Source organism: Eubalaena glacialis, chromosome 5 (assembly GCF_028564815.1).
Source record: "Eubalaena glacialis isolate mEubGla1 chromosome 5, mEubGla1.1.hap2.+ XY, whole genome shotgun sequence".
NCBI classification, from domain to species: Eukaryota; Metazoa; Chordata; class Mammalia; order Artiodactyla; family Balaenidae; genus Eubalaena; species Eubalaena glacialis.
The window spans coordinates 73,166,089-73,190,524 of record NC_083720.1 but is presented as its reverse complement, the minus strand read 5'-3'; the positions used below and the strand labels follow the sequence as shown (position 1 = coordinate 73,190,524).

The window sequence follows — 24,436 nt, the reverse complement described above, 5'->3', positions numbered from 1 at the left end:
GCACTGGGCATCAGAAATATATGATCTAACTTGAAAGGAAGTTCAGGACTCAAGAGATTCAAGAGCTGGGTACACCAAGGTTGTGGTTCAAGCTCTGAAACTGTCAGAGAAGAAAAGGCAAGGAGAGTCCGAAGTCCAAGAGAGAACCATGAGAAACATCTTCATTAATGGGATCAGAAGAGTTGCTCATAGTGACTCAAATCACTTTTAATTCCATCTCTGTTGAAAAAATTACTCCCCTAAGCCAGTTGCAATAAATGAATTTCCAGACATTGTTTCTGGCAAGAGATTGAGCTAAGCAAAATTTAAAGAATATGAAGACAAGAACTTTATCTTGTTGAACCATCTCCGTTGCATCTCATCATTCTCTCACAAATGGATGGGCTGCAGGGGCAGTGTGGACAGTGGAGGGCATCCTGTCAGTGGCCAACAGAACAGGCTCTTTTTCACTGTTCAACTTGCCACTAAATACATGGCCAGTAATATTCAATCTTGCTGAATTATTAATGGTTAAAAACTTATTTTATCCAGATTCATGCAGATTTGGGTTAGGACTAATGAGCAAAACAAGAATGAAGTCTGGATAATGCCCTGTCCACAACTACTCACCAGTATTTTATCACTGTATTAGGCACTCTTTGCTTAGAGTTCTAGGTCAAGGTGAGTTCTTGCCATGGTAAGAACAGCCCTTTGGAATAATACCAAATTAGCAGATACATTAAAAAAAAAATCAAGATGGAATATCATTATAAGTTCATATACTCCTGAAAAACATTTCAGAAATAGATGATTTGCTCTTCCCTGAGTGTGATTTGTAGTTATTTGTTCATTTATTAGTGTGATTTGGTGACTAACCTCATTTCATGCCCTAAAATACACGGAGGAAAATCTCTTAGGAATGCTGCTTCTCTAAATGGATAGCTGTACTCTAAAATGTCATACCATGTACTGAGTTGCTTTGTAATATTAAAACCATGTTTCATTTTCCTCTCCTACTTTAGGTCTTGGGAGCTGATGATGATACCATGGGTGATGGCTGCTCTCAGAAGCTGGCGACTGTGAATATTCTTCGTTTCCTGTTGCTGGTCCTGATTCCGTGTATCTGTGCTCTCATTGTCCTGCTGGTGATCCTACTGTCCTTTGTTGGTAAGTGATGCCATTATTAAAGATAAATGAAGTTAAAATTAAAATTAGCATGATTTATAAGAGCTGTTTCTACTGCTCTGGGTGGTGGTTTACCATTGGAGGATCTTTCCCAGCGGGGAGAAATCTGATTGTATTTGCATTTTCAAAAGACAAAAGACCTGGATACACTATAGGGGACTGGAGGCATAAAGAAATGAAGGCAGGGAGACAATTTGGCAACTGGCTATTGTCTAAGTAAAAGATGATTAGGGCTTAGATGAAAGCATTTGGTGCACTAAAATCAACGGAAATCAAGACAGGTTGGATTTTGGCATGAGGGAGAAAGAGAAGTCAAGGTTGACCCTCGGATTTCTAGCTTGGGCAACCAGGTTGATTTTGGTGCCATCTGTTAAAGTAGGAAGTAAAGGCGGAGGAGAGGGATGCAGGTAGATGGAGGGCAGGCTGGAAGTTCAGTTAGGACATGTTAAGTTGGAGATGCTTGTGGAACAACGAAATACAGTGGAATCATAGTTTAAGTGCATTTATGGTGAGCAAATTCTGCAGTGCAAGCTGGGCCAAGAAATGGAGGACTGTAAGAGTCCAACACCTTACCTTCCTAAGGGAATTTCAAGGGAAATTGTGAGTCTGTGTGATTTTTGGCTTCTGTGCTGACATTAGAATTTAACTCCCACCCCACTGTTACTAGTCTGAAGCTGGAACTATCCAGAAGGGAAGCTGAGAAGGGAGCCTGAGTGCAGTTATGAATGTGGGAGTCTCAGTGGAAGCAACGGGAGGAGACGAACTGTGAGGGGAAAGGGCACTGATTAAAAGCTGGGGGCAAAGCCCTGGAGGATGCCGGTGTTTAGGGGAGACAAGGAAAGAGGAAGCATCAAGAGATACCGGAAGTGTTGTTGGAGAAGAAGGAAAGGAACCGGGAAATGCTGGGTTTCACAGAAGCCAAAGGCAGAGAGATGGTCAGAGGTCACAGGGTGACAAGTAAGAAGAGGACAGAAAATGCCTCGGCCCAGGAAGTCTGCAGGTTTTCTATTGGGGTTTCAATCGCCCTGCCCTGTGCCAGCTCTGGCCTGCTCTCGGGCTAAAGGCAGGACAAAACCCTGAAACTCACCTCTGCCCCTCTCTTCTTCCAGGACTCCCCTCCCCTCCAGACTTGGCCTGCTTTTGTTTCCTTTCCAGTACCGGCGGGTCGTTGCTTTTTTGTGTTTTGTCCAGAGTTTATAGTTGTTATGTCTGGGAGTGTCTGTCTGGTAGAAGCTCCCTCAGTCGTACCCCTGTCATTTCTAACAGTCTCATTCTCAGAACACTGTGTGGAATGGCTCACACACTGTGAAGAATATTTCCTTTCCATCTCAGGGTGGAATGCTAATATAAGTTTAAAACCCATTTTTAAGTGCTTCAGAGCTTAGAGGCCTCTGGGCAGAGGCAGGGTGCTATTAAAACAGTGCTTTAATTGGGTTTATTTGTTTATATATTAAATTTAAACATTTTTTAATCACTTTATTGAAATTTAATTTACATACCATACAATTCACTCATTTAAAATGTGTAATTCAATAATTTTTAATACATTCACAGGTAAGTTCAACCATCACCACAGTCAATTTTGGAACATTTTCATTACCTCAAGAAGAAACTCTATTCCCTTTTAGCTATCTGTCACCCTCCCATCTTTCTATCTCCCCTGTGCCCCAGCCCTAAGCAACCACTAATGTACTTTGTGTCTCTATAGATTCCCCTATTCTGGACATTTCATATGACCATATGTGGTTTTTGTGACTGGCTTCTTTCACTCCACATAATATTTTCAAGGTTCATCCATGTTTTAGTATCTATCAGTACTTCATTCCTTATGGCCAAATAATACTCCATTGTATGGATTTACCACATTAAAAAAATCCATTTATCAATTGATGGACATTTTAGTTGTTTCCATCTTTTGGCTATTATGAATAATGTTGCTCTGAACCTTCACGTTCAAGTTTTTGTGCAGACATATGTTTTCATTTATCTTGGGCTTATGCCTAGGGGTAGATTTTTCTTTTATCACTTATATGAGATTAGGAAGTGAACCAATTTGTAACCATTTCTTAGTGCTATTTTGGCTTATATGTAGGTAACCTTTAGAAAGTGGGTGTTTTCCGAACACTGTCTTCAAAAGCGTTCTTTTCATAGGTTCTGCACCAGATGATTTGATATAGGTATATTAAGTAATATCTGCCCAAATAAACATTTCCTGTTTTATAACTGAGATGTTTGTTGTTTTAATGAGCAATAAAATCATTTTATACCTTTGTTTAAAAAAATCTCATTAGATTCTGCTTGCTTTTAAGAATGTTCTGTTTGGTTTGCGTACATAATCCGTGCTCTTTCAAAGTTTTGTAGTAATTTCTGGGTCTGTAAGGGTTGCTAAGGGATGCTGGAATGCCACTTGCGTACAAATAACAGGAGCTCTAGCTTCAAATGGCAAAGAGATAATAGTGAGAGGTTTATTGATTAGGAAAAGATGATAAAACCTTATGCTAACAAACACAGATGCACTACGCGTTTCTAATTTTGTCTCTTTGGGTTTCTGGCATGCGTAAAGTCAAGATGGCAGAGATTTCTGAAGATAAGAGAGTTGGACTTTCTGAATAATTATTTCAGCAGCAGGCTGTAGAAAAGAGCAATAGCAAATCGTTTCTCTCCTCAACCCCTTAAACTGAAGCTGGAGCTACAAAGGTTTCGTTTAGTTTAATTTAGTTTAGTTTGGACTCTAAAATGAAGATGCAGGTTTTTGAAGGAAATTGAAAGGAAAAATGAAGAGTAAGAAAGGTACAATATTATACCTCGGTTTTTGTTTCTTCAGTTATAGTCTAATGCTGAAGGGCCATGTGACCTAGAAGAAAGAATTTATAACTCAACGCTAGGAGGTCTGGGTTTAGCATCTTACTCTTCCATTTACTAGATGTGTGACTTTTGGTCACATGCTTTACCTTCTCTGTGAGATGGGGAATATAATTCTTATTCATTTCACAGAATTGTTATGGAAGTAAAATGAAATAATATCTGTGAAAGTGTTTTATTTTTTTAATTTTTTTTTAGTTTTAAAAAATTTTTATTTTATATTGGAGTATAGTTGATTAATAATGTGTTAGTTTCAGGTGTATAGCAAAGTAATTCAGTTATACATATACATTCTATTCTTTTTCAAATTCTTTTCCCATTTAAGTTAATACGAGTATTGAGCAGAGTTCCCTGTGCTATGCAGTAGGTCCTTGTTGGTTATCTTCTTTTTTTTTTTTTTTGGCTATGCCGCGTGGCATGTGGGATCTTAATTTCCCGACCAGGGATCGAACCCGCACTCCCTGCAGTGGAAACGCGAAGTCTTATCCACTGGACCACCAGGGAAGTCCTGTTGTTTATCCATTTTAAATATAGCAGTGTGTACATGTCAGTCCCAAACTCCCAATCTGTCCCTTCCCCCCGGTAACCATAAGTTGTTCTCTAAGTCTGTGAGTCTGTTTCTGCTTTGTAAATAAGTTCATTTGTATCATTCTTTTTAGATTCTGCATATAACGATATCATATTGTGAAAGTGTTTTTATAGGTGACAACATTCATTATGAGAGTAAAAAATTGGTTTTTGCTTATGAATATTATTACTAATATTAGATAACTTGTTAATAAATAGTTCTCTTACACTCAAAAATTGACCAAAAATGTCTTTATCTCATTTTAACTCTATCTGTAAGAACTAAAATCTGTGTACTATGACCCATCATCATAGTAATCCCATAATTTATAACCCCATAACCCTACAACCAAGCTATTGCCATAGTATAGTTTAATTGCTAATAAAGTAGCTAGGAAGAAGTAAAGTTGACCGACTGTTGGATTTGCAGTGTGATGCCAAGTTTCACTTGACTGTTAGGCTCAGGCCTGAGAGCCACTTTCAGAGACTCATTCCTCTCTTATAAGAACTAAACTAGCAGTTTAGTTCTTCCATCACATGTTGTGCTTCCCTCACATGACTACAAGAGTCAGCTAGTACCATGGAATACTTGATCAGAGCTTGGACTGATATCTGCCTTAAATTATTTATAAATAATATAGAAACATTATATATGCAACACTTAAAGTAAAATTATGTTGACATGTAGAGCAACATTGAACACACATAAAATTGTAAATATAATTTGATACTGTTTATTCCTTTATTGAATGCCTGTTAAGTTCGAGGCAGTATCCTGTGGGACTTGGGCACAGCCCTGAATCAGCCTATCCTCATGGGCTTCCTAGTTCAGTGAAGGAGGGACACATAAAAATGACCACACAATTGATTAGTTACCACAGAGGTAACTCCTGTGCAGGAAGATTGTTTCTTTGAGACAGGGTCTGAGAGGGTCTGAAGGTGGTCTGAGAAGCCTTCCCTGAGGGGGTGGCACTTTAACCATGACCTTCACCATGAGGATTTTGGAGTGGGGGAGTGGCGTGATTGATCTGGTTGGGGCTGTTAAAAGGTGTTTTTGACACCTGTCTGGAGAAAGGGTTGAAGTGGGTAGAGAATGTGGCAGGGGAAAAAATAGAAAGTTATTTCAAGCGTCTTATAAATGTGGTGCTTTGGAGTATGGTCTGCACTGATTTTTGCAAACTATTATTCATCTCAATTTGATTTCATCAAAGGTATGGTCCCCCCAAATCTCATTAGAATGTTCTTAACATTTTTTTCCCCAGCTGTTGAAGACTTGGTTTCAAAGGCTCGTCCACTCATCCACATCTAAAATAAATTTTGTTTTAGCCTTAAGCTTAAGAATGGCCTAAGGTTACGATCCTAGTTTTCTTAATTCTATGTAAAGTCTATGTGGGACCTATTATTTTTTAATTTTTGTCATGCATTGAAGAAGAAAGAAATTATAGTGGTGGGGAGTATAGGAAATATGGTAAATAGTTTGTTTTTCTTGAACTCAAGAGAAATATTCCTCTATAAAAGTGACTTTCCTCTTCAAAAATGCTAGATGAGCTGGAGATCATTGAACTTAAATATAGTTTTTCTCTTACCGAATTTCTTAGCAGCTTGTGGCTTTTACAAGAATTTGGAATGATAAGAATCTTAACTTCCTAACTTATAATGTTGTGTTTTGAATATTATTTTAAAATGGAAAACCTCCCAGATCCTGATTTCTTTACACCAAAACCTTAAGATTTTCCATGCTCTTTTATGACCTGACTCCACGTTCCTTATTTAATTCTCCAAATTCCTTTAATAATGCTGGTCTTCTGAGCAGATTCAAAAACATAGAGTTCTCAAACCTGAAAATATTTTTTCGTTAATTCCTTAGGTCTGAGGTTATGCATTATGTCTAAGGTTTTGGAAAGGGCTGTCTAAAGCCTTGTACTCAAAGTGTAGTACGTGGATGCAGCATTACCGTCACTTTGGGAGTTTGTGTGAAATGCAGAATCTGGAATCTTGGGCCCCACTCCAGACCTGCCAAATTTGCCTTCTAATGAGATCCCCAGGTGATTTCTATGCTTCATCCAGTCCTTAACCCACTGCAATCTGACCTTTTCCTCTTCCTCTTCTTTTCCTACTACTAAATCTGTTCTGAGGCCCCCAATGTCCTTTTTTTGAATGTGCAGAATTTGGAACCGATGTGTGTTTGAACAAGAGTTTGAAATGGAGAGCCTGTGCTTTCTCTCTGTGTTTGTTTACATCTGTTCACAATGAGCATGCTCATTTTTGGTGCCAACAATGCATTCTTCCATTCAGATGTGACGCCCAGCTATGATCTTGCTCAGTCTTGACTACTCCCTTCTTCTCGAAATGCTCTTCTGCTTTGCCTGGATATTATCATTTCTAATTTTCCTTCTATTTCTGGTGGCTCTTTCTCTGTCTCCTTAAGCTCATCTTTCTCTACCTATCCAGTAAATTTTGGGGCGTCTGTCCTAAGCTCTCTTCTCACTTTGCACCCATACGTCTCTAGACAATATCATCTTCTCCCATGACTTCCTTCCTCATTCATGCATTCAACAAGTATTTATTGAGACCTTCACTGGTGCCAGGCATTCTGCTGGGTGCTTGAGATGCAGGCATGCATAATATACCTTCCTACCTTCGAGGAGGCAGACAAGAAAACAGACAATTTCACTTGAGTGTGTATGTGGTATATGCAGAGTGTGCTCTGGGAACACAAAGAAGATGCACATTTGTGGGGAAGTCTGGCAAGGCATTCTGGAGGAAGTGTTTAGATTGCCCCGGATTTAGACTTTTTTCCCCTTGAATGTTTCATAGCATTTTATACTCAATGTATTTATAATAATTACAGTAACAAAAGGAAGCTTCTACAACTTTTATTTTTCATTCTCTATTATCTATTGTATCAGTCAGCGCAGGCTATGCTATGCTGTGTAACACAAATAATTTTAATATATTAGTGGCTTAACAACAACGAAGGTCAGTTTCTCACTTGCAACATGTGCTTTGCAAGATGGCAGGGGGGCTATGCTCATTCAGGTCATTAAAGGACTAAATTGATGGACCAGCCATCATCTTGAACCTTTGTGGTTCTTGTGCCAGAAAGAAAGAAAGAGAGCCCTGGAGTAACTTCTATATTTTTTTAATACTTTTAACAAAGTATATAATGCAGCATCACAATTATAATCACAATGCCGTACATTAGATCCCCAGAACTTACTCATCTTATAATTGGAAGTTCGTACCCTTTGACCAACATCAAAGATATCAAGAGACAGAATGAGGCCAGAGAATGTAACCCCAGCATGTGCCCTAGTAGAATGGGAGAGAATTGAAAATATTTGATGAATAACACTAATGCAACCACCCCATCTTGGTAAATATCTTCATTTACCCAGTAATTCAAACCGGAAACCTTGAAGGGACCTCTGACTCTTTCCATTATGTTCTTACAATTTTGCCTCTGAAAGCTCTCTCCCAAATGTTCCCTTTGTCCTCACTGCTTTTGCCTTGACTCAGTCCTTCTTTTCTCACTTGGACTGTTGCAATAGCCTTCTAACTGTCTGCTAGACTTAGCCCCTTTCAAGCATCACCCTGTTGCCAGAGTGATCATTATAATGTTCTACCCCATTTAAGACTCTGCAAAATTTCTCTATCACAACAAGATCAATTCCAAACCTATGACAGGAATACCCTTCCCAGTCTGGCTTCTACTTCCTTTCAGGCCTTTTCTCTTGCCAGTCCCCTGTGTGCCAGCCATGTTTAATTACCTGCTAGTCAGCTTTTGCATATTTTCCCCTTTGCTCTATCTAGAAAGTTCTCCATTCCCTATTACTACAACTCCCTCTTCCCCACAAATGCTTGGCTCAAACCTAGAAAATTCCTAATCATCTTTTAAGATTCACATGAGGATCTTCTTTCCTAAGAAACCTTTCCTGACTTTCTCAAATGGAATGACAACTTCTTCTCTAATTGTTGTCACCGGATTGTCCTATGCATATCATTCTCAAAGCATTTGTATCATGGTCTGTAGTTTTAGGCTACATGCCTGTCTCCCCCAGCTAATCTATAAACATCTCGATGATAAGAAACTCTTACTAAATTTTGTAATTTACTTTCAGCAGAGAGTAAATACATAGTTCCTGGCATATAGAAAATGCAAAGTAAATGTGTTACCACATGGCTAGAGATATAAAGATAAGGAATTAATTTCAAACTCGTATCATAGGAAAATAAATTTTTTTAACATGCAGATGGTGGTTGATTTTTTTTAACTTGTATACCTTGTCCAAAATGAGAAGGGTGTGTGGGTGTGTGTGTATGGGTATGTGTCATGTCCCAACTCAATTCTTGGGTAAAGTTAAATAACTCTTGTAAGCTTTGGTTTCCTTCCCTCTGAAACTTCATAAAGAAGAGTTAATTATCGCATCTGTTTCATGGGATTGTTGGAAGGCTAACTCAATAAATGCCCATAGTGAGGATACTTAGTAAGATGCCTGTGTTAGTTTCCTATTGCTGCTATAACAACTCGGTAGCTTAAAATAACACAAATATAGTACCTTAGAGTTATGGAGGTCAGAAGTCCAGAATTGGTCTCACTGGGCTAAAATTAAGGTGTTGGTAGTACTGTATTCCTTCTGGAGGCTCTAGGGGCCAATCTGTTTTCTGCCTTTTCCAGCTTCTAGAGGCTTCCTGTGTTCCTTGGCTTGTGGCCCCTTGCCATCTTCAAAATGAGCAGTGGCCCATTGGGTCTTTCTCACACTGCATAGCTCTGCCACACTCTCTCACCTCCCTCTTCTGCTTATAAGGATTCCATGACTACCGTGGGCTCACCTGAATAATCCAGGATAATTTCCCCATCTCAGATTCCCTAACTTACATCTGCAACATCCCTTTTGCCATGTAAGGTATGTAAAGTAACCTATTCACAGGTTCTGGGACTTGGGATGTGGACATCTCTGGGGGGAGCATTATTTTGTCTGCCACAGTGCTCAATCCACTCATTGTAAATGATCAGTAATACTTGACTATTGTTGTTGGAAATGCAGACTGTTTCTTAAACATTGTTAAATAGAGCTGTGTTATAGCTGAAACACTTTTGAGCCATACAACCTTGATGTAATGTGACCTTCTATTAATAACTTAGCATTGAAAGAGTCGCAGTTACTTTACTCCAAAAGTGGGTTAAGTGATTCACTTTTGAAAATTACCTTAGCCATTTTATTATGCTGGGATGCACTTAGAGTAAAAGGAAATTGGCATTTATTTAAAAGTACCTTAGGACTTCCCTGGTGGCGCAGTGGTTAAGAATCCGCCTGCCAATGCAGAGGATACGGGTTCGAGCCCTGGTCCGGGAAGATCCTGCATGCTGCTGAACAAATAAGCCTGTGTACCACAACTACTGAGCCTGCGCTCTAGAGCCCGCGTGCCGCAGCTACTGAAGGCCGCGCCCCTAGAGCCCGTGCTCCGCAACGAGACAAGCCCCTGCAGTGAGAAGCCCGCGCATTGAAACAAAGAGTAGCCCCCGCTCACCACAACTAGAGAAATCCCATGCGCAGCAACGAAGACCCAATGCAGCCGAAAATAAAAATAAAATATAAAAGTACCTTAGTAGCCCTAAGGAAGACAATTTTACTTTCATTACTATTACTGTGTAGTAATGACTAACAGTTATTGAGAACTTACTGTATGCCAGGAACTGTTCCAAGTGTTTATGTATGCATTGACTAATTTGATCCTAATGGCCAGCCCGATAAGGGGAGGTACTTTGATTTTCCTTATCTTATGGCAGTTGAGAGTTTGCCCAAAGTTTCAGGGCTGGTAAGTAGTGATGGGATTTAAACCCAGGTGGTCAGGCTGTAGAACCTGTACTTTTAACCACAGCACTGTTAAAATAAGAATGTGGAAAAGGATGGGGCAACACTGGAAGAATGAACACTCTACTTTGGGCTGATAACTCTCAGCATTTTTGTAGCTCATCGTGATGTAGCTTGACAGTATTTAGTCTTACTGATTTCTATTTTTTGTGCTTTTAAAAAATGCGTAATAGAGGACCAACTGTGAGTTGAGAGTTGGTTAGTTTTCAGAGATGCTTGAAAACAAATGGTCTAGTCAGTTTAGGCTTTTAAAGACAGGTCCTTTAGGCTTGTTGTCTTTGTCTTTCTCTCAGAAATATAGTTTAGGGACATTAGCTGCAGCAACTATCATATATCATGTGTTATCTTTCTATTCTGCCAACTTGCTTTGATATGGAGAGTTTAAGAGCAAGGAAACTGCTTTTTTTTTTTTTAAGAAAGTTGTTTTTCAAGGCAGTGTTTCCTGAAAAAGTTGGTGTTTAAAGAATATTTTAGAGTAAACATATTATTAGCACTTTCACCACTACGGTTAGGTGAAAAAGTTAAAGGAAAGATTATTAATAAGGCTAGTCATTACAAACAAAATGTTAAGAACAACTGTTGAAATATTTCATACGATAAGGAACTCCCTTTAAGTGAATTACACAGGGATATAACTGAGGAGTTGGCATTTGCTCAAAGTGTGTTGACAGAGCTGGATGCTGACTTATAGGGTCAGTGTGATAAGTAAATTGACTTTATGGGTCTTATACATTCATTATAGCCATGTTAGTGGAAATAACACGTTATATGCAAAATCTCTATGCCAAAATTAGCAAAGAAGAGAGCAACTAATAAGTGAAAAATAAAATTATATCTAATTAGTAAATTTTTCTATATGAATAAAATACACATTATATAGCGAACAAATCTATTGCATACATTTATTTTGATCTAGGATGAATTCTAAATCATTCTGAAGATCGTAAACAATTAAATGAAGTCTTTCATTTCACCTACTGCATTTAATGTTTATTCATAATCACACAGACAGTTTGGGGAATGTGTTACCTGCACCACATGGTCATGATTTAGCGTTTACACTCCACCGTTTTGCTTAGAAGCCTGTTGACCTTAGTTAGCTAGAAAACAGCTGCTTTTCTATTTTGATTTGTAGTTAATGTTTTCCAAGTGTCAAGCACATGTAGAGAAATTTTTTTCTGTAGACTAATATTAAACATCTTATTTATATTTCTTTTTTTTTTTTTTAATGGTCCATGGGCTGTTTGGAAAAGTGGGAGCCAAGTAGAGCATTCACTGTAAATGCTTTTAGGAAAAAAAATCTCCCTTGGGTATTTCTATAATGGATCAATATCACATTCATTTATTTTAGTGGCATACTCAACCAGAGTGCTATATTCTAGAAACACTCTGTTGTCTATTTTGACTGAGTTAAAAATACATGACCTCTTTCAAAGTTTTCAGATTTTCTGCCTAAAGCGAAAGCTAGGGGATTCCCAATAATCTTAGGTTGGACTCTATTTTGTCCATGAATAAATACCTTGAGAAAGTGACCAGTTGATAATCTTAGTTTAATGCCTATTTCTTATAATCAAATTTATAGCTTCTGGTCGAAGATGAAGATAATATAGTTTCTTCTTTTAGTTTTTCTGGAATTGGAGTTTTACTTTTTTGCGGGGGGGTTTCTATGAGTCTTGGTAAATATTTGAGCCCTATTATTTTTATTATCTGATGTGTGTAGTTCACTGAAATTTAGTGCCAAATGTGGAGAAATAGAAGGCCGCGGGTAAGCTGGCACTGTTGTCCTTTGTGGCAGGTAGAAAGACAGGGAGAGCTTGTGTCCTGGGTACTGAGGAGCATAAATGATGTGTGAAATTGAGACACTGAGAAAGCAGGAAGGAAACACTGTATGATTTGCCACATTTTATTTGTGTTGAGTCCCAGGTGAGGTAGAATTGCCCTAAATTCTTTGGGCACTAGGAAACCTGGATGGGAGACTCAATTGCTAAACCTTTAGCTCTTGAGCAGCAATAGACACCTCACAGGGTTATGTGATTTACGATAGAAGAGAAACTATTGGTTGTCTCGAGAAGCGGGTGGTTTTGCTGGCCATCATTTTCTCTTTGCGTTTGCCTGGGAAAGCAGCTCTAGGGTTTTCCTAATATGTTTTTTAAAATAAATATTTCTAGACAATTCTCTGGCAGTCCAGTGGTTAGGACTCCGCACCCTTACTGCAGGGAGCACGGGTTTGATCCCTGGTTGGGGAACTAAGATCCTGCAAGCCACGCAGTGCAGCCAAAAATAAAAAATAAAAATAAAATTAAATTAAATTAAAATAAAATAAAATAAAGTAAAATAAATACTTCTAGTAATGTTTTAAAATATCTTTTTTTGGTCTTTCAGGAACATTAAAAAAAGCCTATTTTAAATCAAATGGGAGTGAACCTTTGGTCACTGATGGTGAAGTCCATGTGTATGATGTTATTCTTCCAAGTACAACTCATAACGAGAGCACCGGGACGTCTACTGCCAATCCCACCCAACACATTCCAGCCTGGACTATGGATGCTTCTCTCCCAGGGGACCAAAATCACAGGAGCACAAGTAAGTCTGAAGGTGCTAAATACCTGGGCACTTTAATGTCTGTGGAACCCACAGGTAGATTTTTAAGTGTGGCAACTGATGCTCTTAATTCACAATCACTTACTGGTCACACAGGAAAAGCTCTGCTCCCTTATCTAGCAAGCATAGCCAAGGGCCCTGGTCCTAAACGTGAAATGCCATCAGCTCAGCCATCCAGATAGGGACTGGAGTAAGAAATAAAAAGGTACCAATGCCATTCAGTGTTTCTGAGACATAAAAATTTATGCTGCTTGCCCCAGTATAACAGTGTTGATTTTACAGTGGTTCTGTTTTTTAAGTGTTAAGTTACTTATTTTGAGATGGTTAAATTAATAAGTAAACTAAGTTACTTATTTTGTTATTGGTGCCTTGTGGCAGGTATCCTAATGCTGTGGTTCTTCGAGGTAATTTCGCTGTAAGCATCTTTGCCTTAGACATCTTTGCTGTAAGCATTTCTGCCTCGTAATTAATTGGTTGTAAGGCAATTTTACGATGAAAGATAAAAAATGAAAACTGAAAGAGGGACATTTAAAAAGACAATGAAACGTGAGAAATGAATAACAATTAAAAAGACATTGCTAAATACAAAATTTTTGAATATGTTTAAAATGTGTGTAGATTCATGGTGACACTGCACAAATAACTGATTTTATTTTGTGAGTTGTACCTTGTCTTCCAAGTCTTCTGTTTATAGTATTTTTATACACTTTTTTTTGGCTTGTTGATTTGTCTCCTTGTTCAGCATTGCGCTTTTTCTTTTTTGCTAAAATTTGTTCCTTTGTTAAGAGAGGTATCAGTTTCCAAATACTAGGATGCATATTTGTAACTGAGTTCTGTATTGCGCTGTGAAAGCCTTCTCCACTGGTGTTTGTTCCTCGCATACTGTCACATGTCCGTTGATAGACTTTCCAAAGTTCTATGGGAAATGTAGGTTCAACTCTGCGCCTCTGAGGCCCTCAGCCTCTTTCTCATCCAGTGCAGTGTTTCAAAATAAGAAACCAACACAAAGCAAATCGTCTTCTGTCAGCTCAATAAAGCCATCAATGACGTCTCTAACTGGAAGAAATGATAACACATTTCAACCCGTTGAAACCAAAACTGTCAAACCCCAAACTGTCAACCAGTTAGTTTACCTTTCATTGCAAAATTGCCTTACAGTCAATCAGTTATCTGGTGAAAATGTTTGCAGTGAGATGCTTATAGTGAGAAGTGAGAAGACCAGGCACGCAGTTCTATAATCGAATGCCAAGGGATTTGATGGGAGCTATCCCTTCATTTGCTTTCGAGGTGTCTATGTGTTCTTTCTCATTTGCTGGTTTTATTGGCTATGCAATTTATTTTACTTGTTGGTGACTGACAAATAATCACACCTTGAGGAAAATGGCATGGCCAAAACTTCTATTTGAGGACAAATGGAGGTATTTGTCAGTTATTCCAGAAAAAGAGCTTGGAGAGAGAGAGAGAAGACAGAAAGTGTGGAGATGGGTCCAGTTAGATGGCAATAGATGATATGCTCCGGAATGTGACTCTATCCCTCAATACCCCTCCAACTTTTTTAGTAAAGTTACTAACCTTCCAGAATGCTAGTGGGAGTGGATTAGTGTGGAAAGTTACCTAGTCAGTGCTGATAAATCATAATCAGAGCACAGTCACTGTTAAGAGCTTTCTCTGCAGTTGTCTTGAGTCTTGCTTTCTACTTCCTAAAACAAGGTTATGTGATTGAAAATTACACAAAACCCATTCATCCCTGATCACTTTCTTGTTTGGTGCTCCCTCCTTCCTGAAAACCTCCAAAGGGAAATCACATCTTAGGTCTAGGACAGAATATTTATTTTCATTCTGAGCCAGGAAGGGAAGGATTAAGCTGACTCTTAAGCTATCATAGTATGTTTGCCAGTATCTGAAGAAACGCAGGATTATTTTCTCTCTCTAGCCCCAAAGCGTCAGAATGTTTGGCTTCCGTTGTTTCATGGAGCACCGGTAGATATTAACTGTTTCTTACGCTTAGAGTTCACCAGCGATTTATACGGATTCATATTCATTACCTGACGGTAATACTACAAACCCAAATTATGCTAAGTAAAATTTGTTTTCCTCATGAGTTTAATTTTGAAGTTTTTAATATTTCGGTCATGTCTTAAGCACTTCATTATTCTTAGGGCAGTGTTTTTCAACAAAAGGGCAGAAGTAATTTAAGCAAAAACTCAGTCCAGTTAATGTGGTTGCAATTACAGCAATTGTTATTTTGTTTTACAAGGTGGATTTGTCTCTATTTTGAAAGTTCTGTCATTTGTTAAGATTCAAATAGAGGTGACAAACACATACCCCGAAGAGTAAAGAAACATATGGTCCTTGTTGCTCAGTTTGGAAGTTTGATGGGAGTCTGTTTGACTCATTTTCTCTTCCTATGGGTGGAACATTGCTTGAGAATATGAACTTAATTTGACATGTAAAGGAAACCCAGGTGAAATTAGGATGATTAAATGTAGAAAGGTCAAAACCTTTGAAAATGTGTCATTCTGTCTTGTTAATGTACTTGACAGTTAGCCTTGAGCTTTACTGTCTGACCACATAGACCCTCAATAAACTGTCTATATTAACTAAAATTATTTATTGTAAGGGATTTGATAGTTTTTCATACATTTCAGTAATACCACTAGTCTGTGAGTATAGAGCTTTTGATAGTTTTCAGGGCAAGTTTGAGTATTTTCTTTGTGGTCCTTATTATTATTCTTTTAATTTTATTGAAGTATAGTTGATTTACAATGTAGTGTTAATTTCTGCTGTACAGCAAAGTGATTCAGTTATACATATATATATTCTTTTTCATATTCTTTTCCATTATGGTTTATCACAGGATATTGAATATAGTTCCCTGTGCTACACAGTAAGACCTTGTTGTTTATCTCTCTGTGGCCATTATAATTAGCTGACAAGGTATGCAGGACAGGTATACACACCATTTTTCAAGGTATGAAATTGAGGCTAAGGGAAATTAAGTTGACGTATCCAGTGTCACTTATTTACTAATTGGTAGCCATGGAATTGGGATTCAGATCTTGGGACTCCTAGACCAGCGTTCTTTCAAGTATTTCATGCTTCCTTATTTAATTTCATTGCTTTCTTTTCAGTAGCAGGAGCATTTCTGAGCAAATTTTAAGCTCCAGGAGAGTAATGTATTTTGTTTACTGCTTTATAGCCAGTGTTCAACAAAATATTTGTTGAATGAATAAATAAATGAACTGCAATGATTTCAAAAATTTAATATCTGACCTCTTTTTATTGGTGATGCCAAATCACACTTCTCACTTGATATTTATTTAACCAACTTTACTTAAAGTATAATTTAATGCCTTGTTTCTCTACTAACACCTAGCAGAGAATTTATTTTTATTCCTTTTTTAAAAAAAATTATTATTCTCTAATTAAAGTGTCATTCTAAATTTCTGGCATATGTAAAAGCTTTTTGAGTCCACTCTAGTCCAAAAATACAGTGGCGAGACATTCTGTCCTTCTCAATATCCTGGGTAGAAAACGAAGGGGAGAACTCCTGGCAAAAAGTACCAGGAAATAGCCTTTCCTTAAGACATTTCCTTTTGGGGGTCCTTAATATCATGCCAAAGCATAGAATACTGCAGTTTGTAAAGTTTTAGCCAGATGCCTCCTAGGTTACACTGTGTGGCAGAGCTTTGTAAATGTGAAATAGGCTTTATGTGACATCTGTTACATCTGGAGTTTCATTAGTTACATTTTGAAAACCAGTTGTAATATGGAAAGGAAAAAGGCCCATAGTTAGCCTTCATGCTGTATTTCAGCAAGGGATTTTCCTAGGTTGCATTCTGTGTTTAGATTTTTATTTTCATCTTTTCTTCTTATATATTTTATAAATATTTAAGCATAAATTGAATTTTAAGGAGAGGGAAAAACTCTTTGACCAACCAAGAGCTTTTGGGTTAAAAAATAATATGGCCCAAAATAAAATAGCCTAGAAACTCTAATCAGGGATTAAAGTGACATGAGAGTGGGCTAATGTGCTGAAAGCGTAGAGTGTTTTGTTCTCTCATTGTGCTCTTTGATGACCAGCTCCTAAATCTTCTATATCAGATGAAAACACATCATACCTCTCATTCACTTACAAAAAGCTTTTTGAAGTATAATCCACATACCATTAAATTTGACCTCTAACACATATAATTCAGTATTTCTAAAATGTATTCACAGAGTTGTGCAACTATCACCACTATCTAATTTTAGAACATTTTCATTACTGCAAAAAGAAATGCTATATCCATTATTCCTCATTTCCCCTCTCCCTCAGCCTGTGTCCAAAACTAATCTACTTTCAGTCTCTATAGATTTGCCTATTCTGAACATTTCATATAAAGGGCATCATACAATAAATGTGTGGCTTCTGTGACTGGCTTTTCATATTTTTCTTGGATATAGGCACAGCCCTGGCCTTCTAGTATCCCAGGGAATATGTCAGAGCTTTTCAAAGGCCTCTTCAGACATCTCATTCCCTAGTTTTTCCTTTTAAGTGTTTTGGTCAGCCTCTTATTTACAAAAGGTATCCTTCCCTCAGGTAACTGTGATGTTAAACAATTGTCACAGATTGTTTTCAACACATACCCTGGGGATAGAACTTTTTGCAAAGAGAAAGCTCTGAGTCAGATCAAGTAAAGACAAGTGCTGAGAATGGATCCTTTCCAGGGAGCTTCTAGACAAGTTGAATGGTGATAATTCTCTGGGGATGGCTTTTTGGGGAGCTTCAGACCCATTCTTCCCCCTAGGTTGCTGGTTTTTATAGATACCATGGTTGCAAGCTCATTGGTTTTCAAGGCTCCTGTAGAACTGAGGAGAGGGTGATGGGAATATGGCAAGTTAAAATGCTACAAAGCGGAACTTCCCTGGTGGCGCAGTGGTTAAGAATCCGCCTGCCAATGCAGGGGACATGGGTTCTATCCCTGGTCCAGGAAGATCCCACATGCTGTGGAGCAACTAAGCCCCGTGCGCCACAACTACTGAGCCTTCGCTCTAGAGCCCGCGAGCCACAGCTACTGAGCCCGCCTGCCACAACTACTGAAGCCCACGTGCCTAGAGCCAGTGCTCTGCAACAAGAGAAGCCACCGCGATGAGAAGCCCGTGGACCGCAACGAAGAGTAGCCCCTGCTCGGCACAACTAGAGAAAGCCCGCGCACAGCAATGAAGGCCCAACGCAGCCAAAACAAGCAAAAACAAAAACAAAAAACGCTACAAAGCTCATAGTTCTCACTGTGATTCAGCCATTTTTCTTGAACAAATGTTCCTCTGCTGCAAGCCTTTGGTTAAATTCCAAAGTTCTGAAAAATCTGATTTTGATATTTTTTTCCCAGTGTTTTTACTGTATTTATGGAGGAACAGATTTTTGGAGGGTCTTACCGTGCCATTCTGGAAGTATTTCCTACCCCTCAATCAGTTTTACCTTCCTTATCTACTCTACTGCTTCTTTTTCATTTCCTCCAACATTGGGAGTTGGTTTTTCTTCTTTTTGTAATGAATAAATATGATCATATTATATATATTATTTTAAAACGGAAGACTTTTTCTCTTTTTTTTGCGTAAATCACTTCAATTCTTCTTCCTTTTGCATCATATTACCTTATTTCTGCCCACAGTTAACCCATCTTAACAACCTGGTGTGTATGATTTTATAGTTTTCTCCATGCTCATAAATCATATATAAACATATATACACAAACTTGTATACAGAATGACATACACATAGAGGTGTTTTTGTCGTTTTTGTTTTTCAAAAAATGAGATCACATTTATTACGTACAGTGTTCTACGTAATGTTTTTCTCACTCAAGAATACTTCATGTAAATATCTCTAAGACAATGATTTCACTCTAATTCATTATTACAGTGATTGAATAGCATTCCATACTCTCATTATACCATAATTTATTTCAGCCCTTCTTCTAACAATGGATATTCACCTTATATTTAATTTTCTTCCTCAATGAACTCTACAGTCTCTGAAGATAAAATGACTTGGATTGACAGTGAAACTGTCTAAATAGCAGTGATTTATTAGCACTGATAACTCTGTACCAAAATGCCCTAAACACATACTCTGAATTTGCTGCATGTAGAAAGCTTGTACACCAATCAGAAACCTTAAGATTATTCTTTCCTCCTAGTTTTCTGCTTTTAACACAGTATTTCTATTAGCTTGTAAGTGAATTCAGCAAGAATATGAAGATAAGAGGGTCAGAGCAAGTCCTGAAGTTTTACTTGGGTTACTATTCATCAGGAAACTATCCAAGGATGGAATATGGGGAGAGGGGCTCTAATTAGACATCTGAAATCAGATAAAGTCCCTTCTCCTTTTTCCCTGACATTTTCTAATCCTGTCCAGAGTGGAATCCTGGATGTCTTAATTATATTCTTCGAAAGTCAGTTATGCTGTTCTCAGATTCATGTACCCACCTCTCTACATTACTGACTGTAGATTATTGTGTGGTTTGGAGGGGGAATCTGTGCTTATATGTGTGAATGACTTATCATTCCTCTGTTGTTTTTTGGACAGTATTTCTTCATCTGGGGGCTGAGGGACCTCAGATTTTTTTCTGGGGGACCCAAGAATTCTCTATAAGAATTTCTTAAATGTATGCTTTCATTTCAATGATAATAAAAAATAATGTATACCTACTCTTGATAACCTGGATAACCATCTTATAACAAATACTGAGATAAAATTTTGGTGCCTGTATTTGTGTTTCTATTTATGATAAAGTTGCTGCTAAGCTGTATTTCTTAGACATTTGCTAGCCATCAAGAAAGGAACAGAGGCAGATTTGATAGTCTTCTCAATTGCAGAACTAAAGTATGTACTGGCATGTTGTACAAAGGACGCCTTTGTGGCAGTTAAAATGGAGAAAAACAGACTTACTCAGCGGGGATACATGGTAGCATAAGCTTCCTAAATACAGGAGAACTTGTGCTTCAGGAGTTAGCACCATATTCATGGTGTTTTAGCAGAACACTTAATATTAATTCATTAATGTAATTAATTTAAATCTTATTAGTTTTGTAGTTTCATTTATGTTTAATTTACACATACTGATTTCATTGTGTTTTAGACCTGTAGGTATAAAGGGGTTTATGTTTAATTTTATGTATACCTGCATAATTTCTTCCTGTGAAAAAGCCAGTACGATTCTTCAACTTGTGAAATACTGCTTTAGGGTACCTGAGTTCTAGCTGTTTGTGTCACATCCTCAGGAAAAACAGTGATGCTCTATAGCAGAGCTGCTTAGCTTTTTTGTGCCAATTACTCCTTTGACAAACTGGTAAAGCTTATAGGTGCCTTCTCAGAATAATGTTTTGGTGCTTAAAACAAATTACACAGAATCAAAAAGAAAGGCAATTTTATTAAAATCTAGTTGTGAAAATATTGGAAATATAAATTCATGATATAGTAATACATGTATTTATTTATTAACATATTAAATAATGATATCTAGCCTAGGTCAATACCTGTAATTTTATAATATGGATGAGCATACATAATATTTTGAAATGTCTGTAATAACTCTGTTGATATGAAAATAGCTATGATTTCTAAATAGTTTTTCTGATTGTTGCCTACACTGATAAGCATTTAAGTATGCATTGATAAGCATTTAAGTATGCTAAATTTCAATTGGAGGTTAATGGAAATAGAGATGCTATTTTTCTCCCATCTAATTTCTTCATAGACAGCAATTTTCTTTTAATTGAAGTATAGTTGATTTACAATATTGTGTTAGTTTCAGGTGTACAGCAAAGTGATTTGGTTATATATACATATATATGCATATATATGCATATATATATTATTTTTTAATTCTTTTCCACTATAATTTATTATAAGATATTGAATATAGTTCCTTGTGCTATACAGTAAATTCTTGTTGTTTATCTATTTTATATATGGTAGTGTGCATCTGTTAATCCTATACTCCCAATTTATCCCCCCCCACCTCTTCTCCTTTGGTGACCATAAGCTTCTTTTCTATGTCTGTGAGTCTGTTTCTGTTTTGTAAATAAGTTCATTTGTACTATTTTTTAGATTCCACATATAAGTGATATCATATACTATTGTCTTTCTCTGACTTACTTCACTTAGTATGATAATCTCTAGGTCCATCCATGTTGCTGCAAATGACATTATTTCATTCTTTTTCATGTCTGAGTAATATTCCATTGTATGTATATGTATATACATATATATTCACATATATGTATATATACACCGCATCTTTTTTTTTTTTTAAAGGAATTCCTTTATTTTTATTTATTTATTTATTTATTTTTGGCTGTGTTGGGCCTTTGTTTCTGTGCAAGGGCTTTCTCCAGTTGCGGCAAGCGGGGGCCACTCTTCATCGTGGTGCACGGGCCTCTTACTATCGCGACCTCTCTTGTTGCGGAGCACAAGCTCCAGACGTGCAGGCTCAGTAGTTGTGGCTCACAGGCCTAGTTGCTCCATGGCATGTGGGATCTTCCCAGACCAGGGCTCGAACCCGTGTCCCCTGCATTGGCAGGCAGATTCTCAACCACTGCGCCACCAGGGAAGCCCCCACCACATCTTCTTTATTCACTCATCTGTAAATAGACACTTAGGTTGCTTCCATGTCTTGGCTATTGTAAATAATGCTGCTATGAACATTGGGGTGCATATATCTTTTTGAATTAGAGCATTCATCTTTTCTGGATATATGCCCAGGAGTGGGATTAACAGCAAAAATTTTATGTATAAGCCCATTGAGGTCTTTGGATTATAATTAAGGACACATGCTTTAGAGGAAACTGGTGGGTTTTTTTTTCCTTTGTTTTTTTTTTGGTAACTGGGAGAGTCTGAGGACTGCCTAAACTACTTCCTTAGGAATGTGCTACTCCAAAATTTACTGTACTCATGACCCTGGACACCATCCCTTATGTGCTCTGCTGGCCACCAGTGTTAGACTCCAAGGTTCAAGTATAGTTGGTTGCCCTCTCCATATACTAAATCATATTCTTTCGGCTTAAAGAACAGTTATGAGATTCAGACGTGGGCTCTGGCTAGTATCAATATCTAAGAAGAACAAGTGAAGCATTTAAATAATTGTTGCCTGCTTATCTGGCTGGCATGGTAGCATTCTAATAAAGATCTGCATAATTCTTGGGAGAGGGAGAAAGGAAATTTGAATGTAGGTATGGAGTCCCTCTTTCTCTTTTTTTCTCCCCACTCTCCTTTTCTTCTTCCTCATTCCATCTGTAGATGACTCTGTCCCTGGGATGTATTGGGTTCCTCCCAGAGAGAGCAAACTCAATCATTTGCAGAGCTAGGCTTCTGAAAGGGATAATGGAGCAGTACCTGGTTTGCTCTCCTTTAGCTTCAGTCCCATTCCTCCCATTGCAAAGATTTTTGGGCAAGACTTTCAGACGCCTTCTCCAAAATGAATCCCACGGTACCCCACAGGTGACATCTACCCCCAAAGGTAATGTGCCTATAATACATTATTATAGCAAACAAGAGTCAAATTGTCACATCAAAAAGGTTTTTGGCTCAAAATTTTCTTCTCCAGATTCGTTATCACAGGTTCCTCTTGAGGAAGAACAGCCCCATACACTTGATCCATGTACAGAAAAAAAAAAACAATAGCAGATAACAGCACTGCAGAAACAGTCCTGATCAAATTCAAGGACAAAATGATCTTTTTAAAAAAAAATTATTTTATTTTTATTTTTGGCTGCGTTGGGTCTTTGTTGCTGTGCACGGGCTTTTCTCTAGTTGTGGCGAGCAGGGGCCACTCTTCGTTGTGGTGCGCAGGCTTCTCATTGCGGTGGCTTCTCTTGTTGCGGAGCACGGGCTCTAGGTGTGCGGGCTTCAGTAGTTGTGGCTCGCGGGCTATAGAGCGCAGGCTCAGTAGTTGTGGCGCATGGGCTTAGTTGCTCCACGGCATGTGGGATCTTCCCGGACCAGGGCTCGAACCCTGTCCCCTGCATTGGCAGGCGGATTCTTAACCACTGCACCACCAGGGAAGCCCCAAAAATGACCTTTTAAAAGCCAGATTCTCACATAAAAGTTTTTTAAAAATGTGTAATTTACTTCACTCTGTGGTTCTGAAAGAAAATTCGGCACTGTATCTTTCAATTTGCTATCGCAGGCTTTTGGTCTTTGTACAATTTTGTGCTGAGAGCAAGAAACCCATCAGCGGGAATCTGTTTGCTGTTACTTGTGTCTTTGGAGAATATGCCTTTTCACTTACTGGTAGTTGGAATGAGTATGGTAATGACTTTTCCAAGCCAAAAGCTTTGCAACAGTTCACATTTGATGCAAACTATTCTTTGTCTCTTAGTGTTAACATATTTTATTCTTCTCTTTTGCTGCTCTGCATCATTAACCTAATACTTACGTGTGGTGTTTGAATTGATTAGACTCACAGTACTTGTTTATGATTATATTAATTGGTGTAAACTCACTCTGACATCTATATACCCTTCCAAGTTTTGTGAGACATCTCAATTTCTGAGAGGCTAGGTTAATATTCTGGGAAGCACCATTCGCTCCTAAGCAGCTATTTATTGGGTGCCAAGCTCTGGGGTTTGGCTCTGTAGACTATAATGGTGGGTCAGATAGAAGTCCTGTCCTCAAGTAGCCAATTGTCTAGTAACTGCCTTGAGACATGAATGTATTATTTATAACTTGAGAAATTCTGTAAAAGTGGTTCAGAGCCCGAAGAAAACACGATTCATTTCAATTCTTAATTCTTTAAAGGAGAAGATTGCTAATTCATACTATTTCTAGTCTATAATAAATACATCATTTTTCTAAACATCATCAAGTTTTATTTACAGTTATAAAAGTTTTATTTTAAAGGTCTTAGAGTTTCCGTTTTTAATCAGATTATAATGTTTAATTCTTAGATTTAAAAACTTATTCATAATATATGTAATTGTCTTAGATAAGTTGAACAGAGCCTTTTGTTTTCAATTTTATGGGAAGGCCCACCATGCTTTTATAGGTACTAATGAGAATTTTATCACCTCAGGAAGTGGGAGTTCGGGAATTCTACAATTCCCTCCTTGGAATTACTTTCCAATTCTTCCATTGTTTATTAAGTAATCAAAGGCAGAGAGTTTGTTTCTGCTGTGGTTATATGTTTACAGATGTGCACTGGACAAAGGCCTTTAGGATATACATTTCAGGAGACTGATTTATGATGATCTGATGGCTATTAAGCCACAGTAACTATGTTACCATATTATGTGTCCTTGAAAGTCAACAAAAAATAGAAAAATAATATGGGAAGGTTGCCATGGGAGAGAAATGAAGACCTTAAATCAAGAGTCTTTGCTTA

The 24,436-nt window shown here is 37.8% G+C and overlaps 1 protein-coding gene across 1 annotated transcript in view; it reads left to right on the top strand.

Annotated features, from left to right (window-relative positions):
- CORIN (corin, serine peptidase) overlaps positions 1-24,436 on the top strand; it is a 286,147-nt gene that overhangs the window by 39,023 nt on the left and 222,688 nt on the right. The window contains exons 2-3 of the mRNA XM_061191367.1: positions 1,002-1,146; positions 12,852-13,052. Coding sequence (XP_061047350.1) covers positions 1,026-1,146; positions 12,852-13,052 — 322 coding nt within the window. The 5' untranslated portion in view covers positions 1,002-1,025. The remainder of the gene's footprint in view (positions 1-1,001; positions 1,147-12,851; positions 13,053-24,436) is intronic.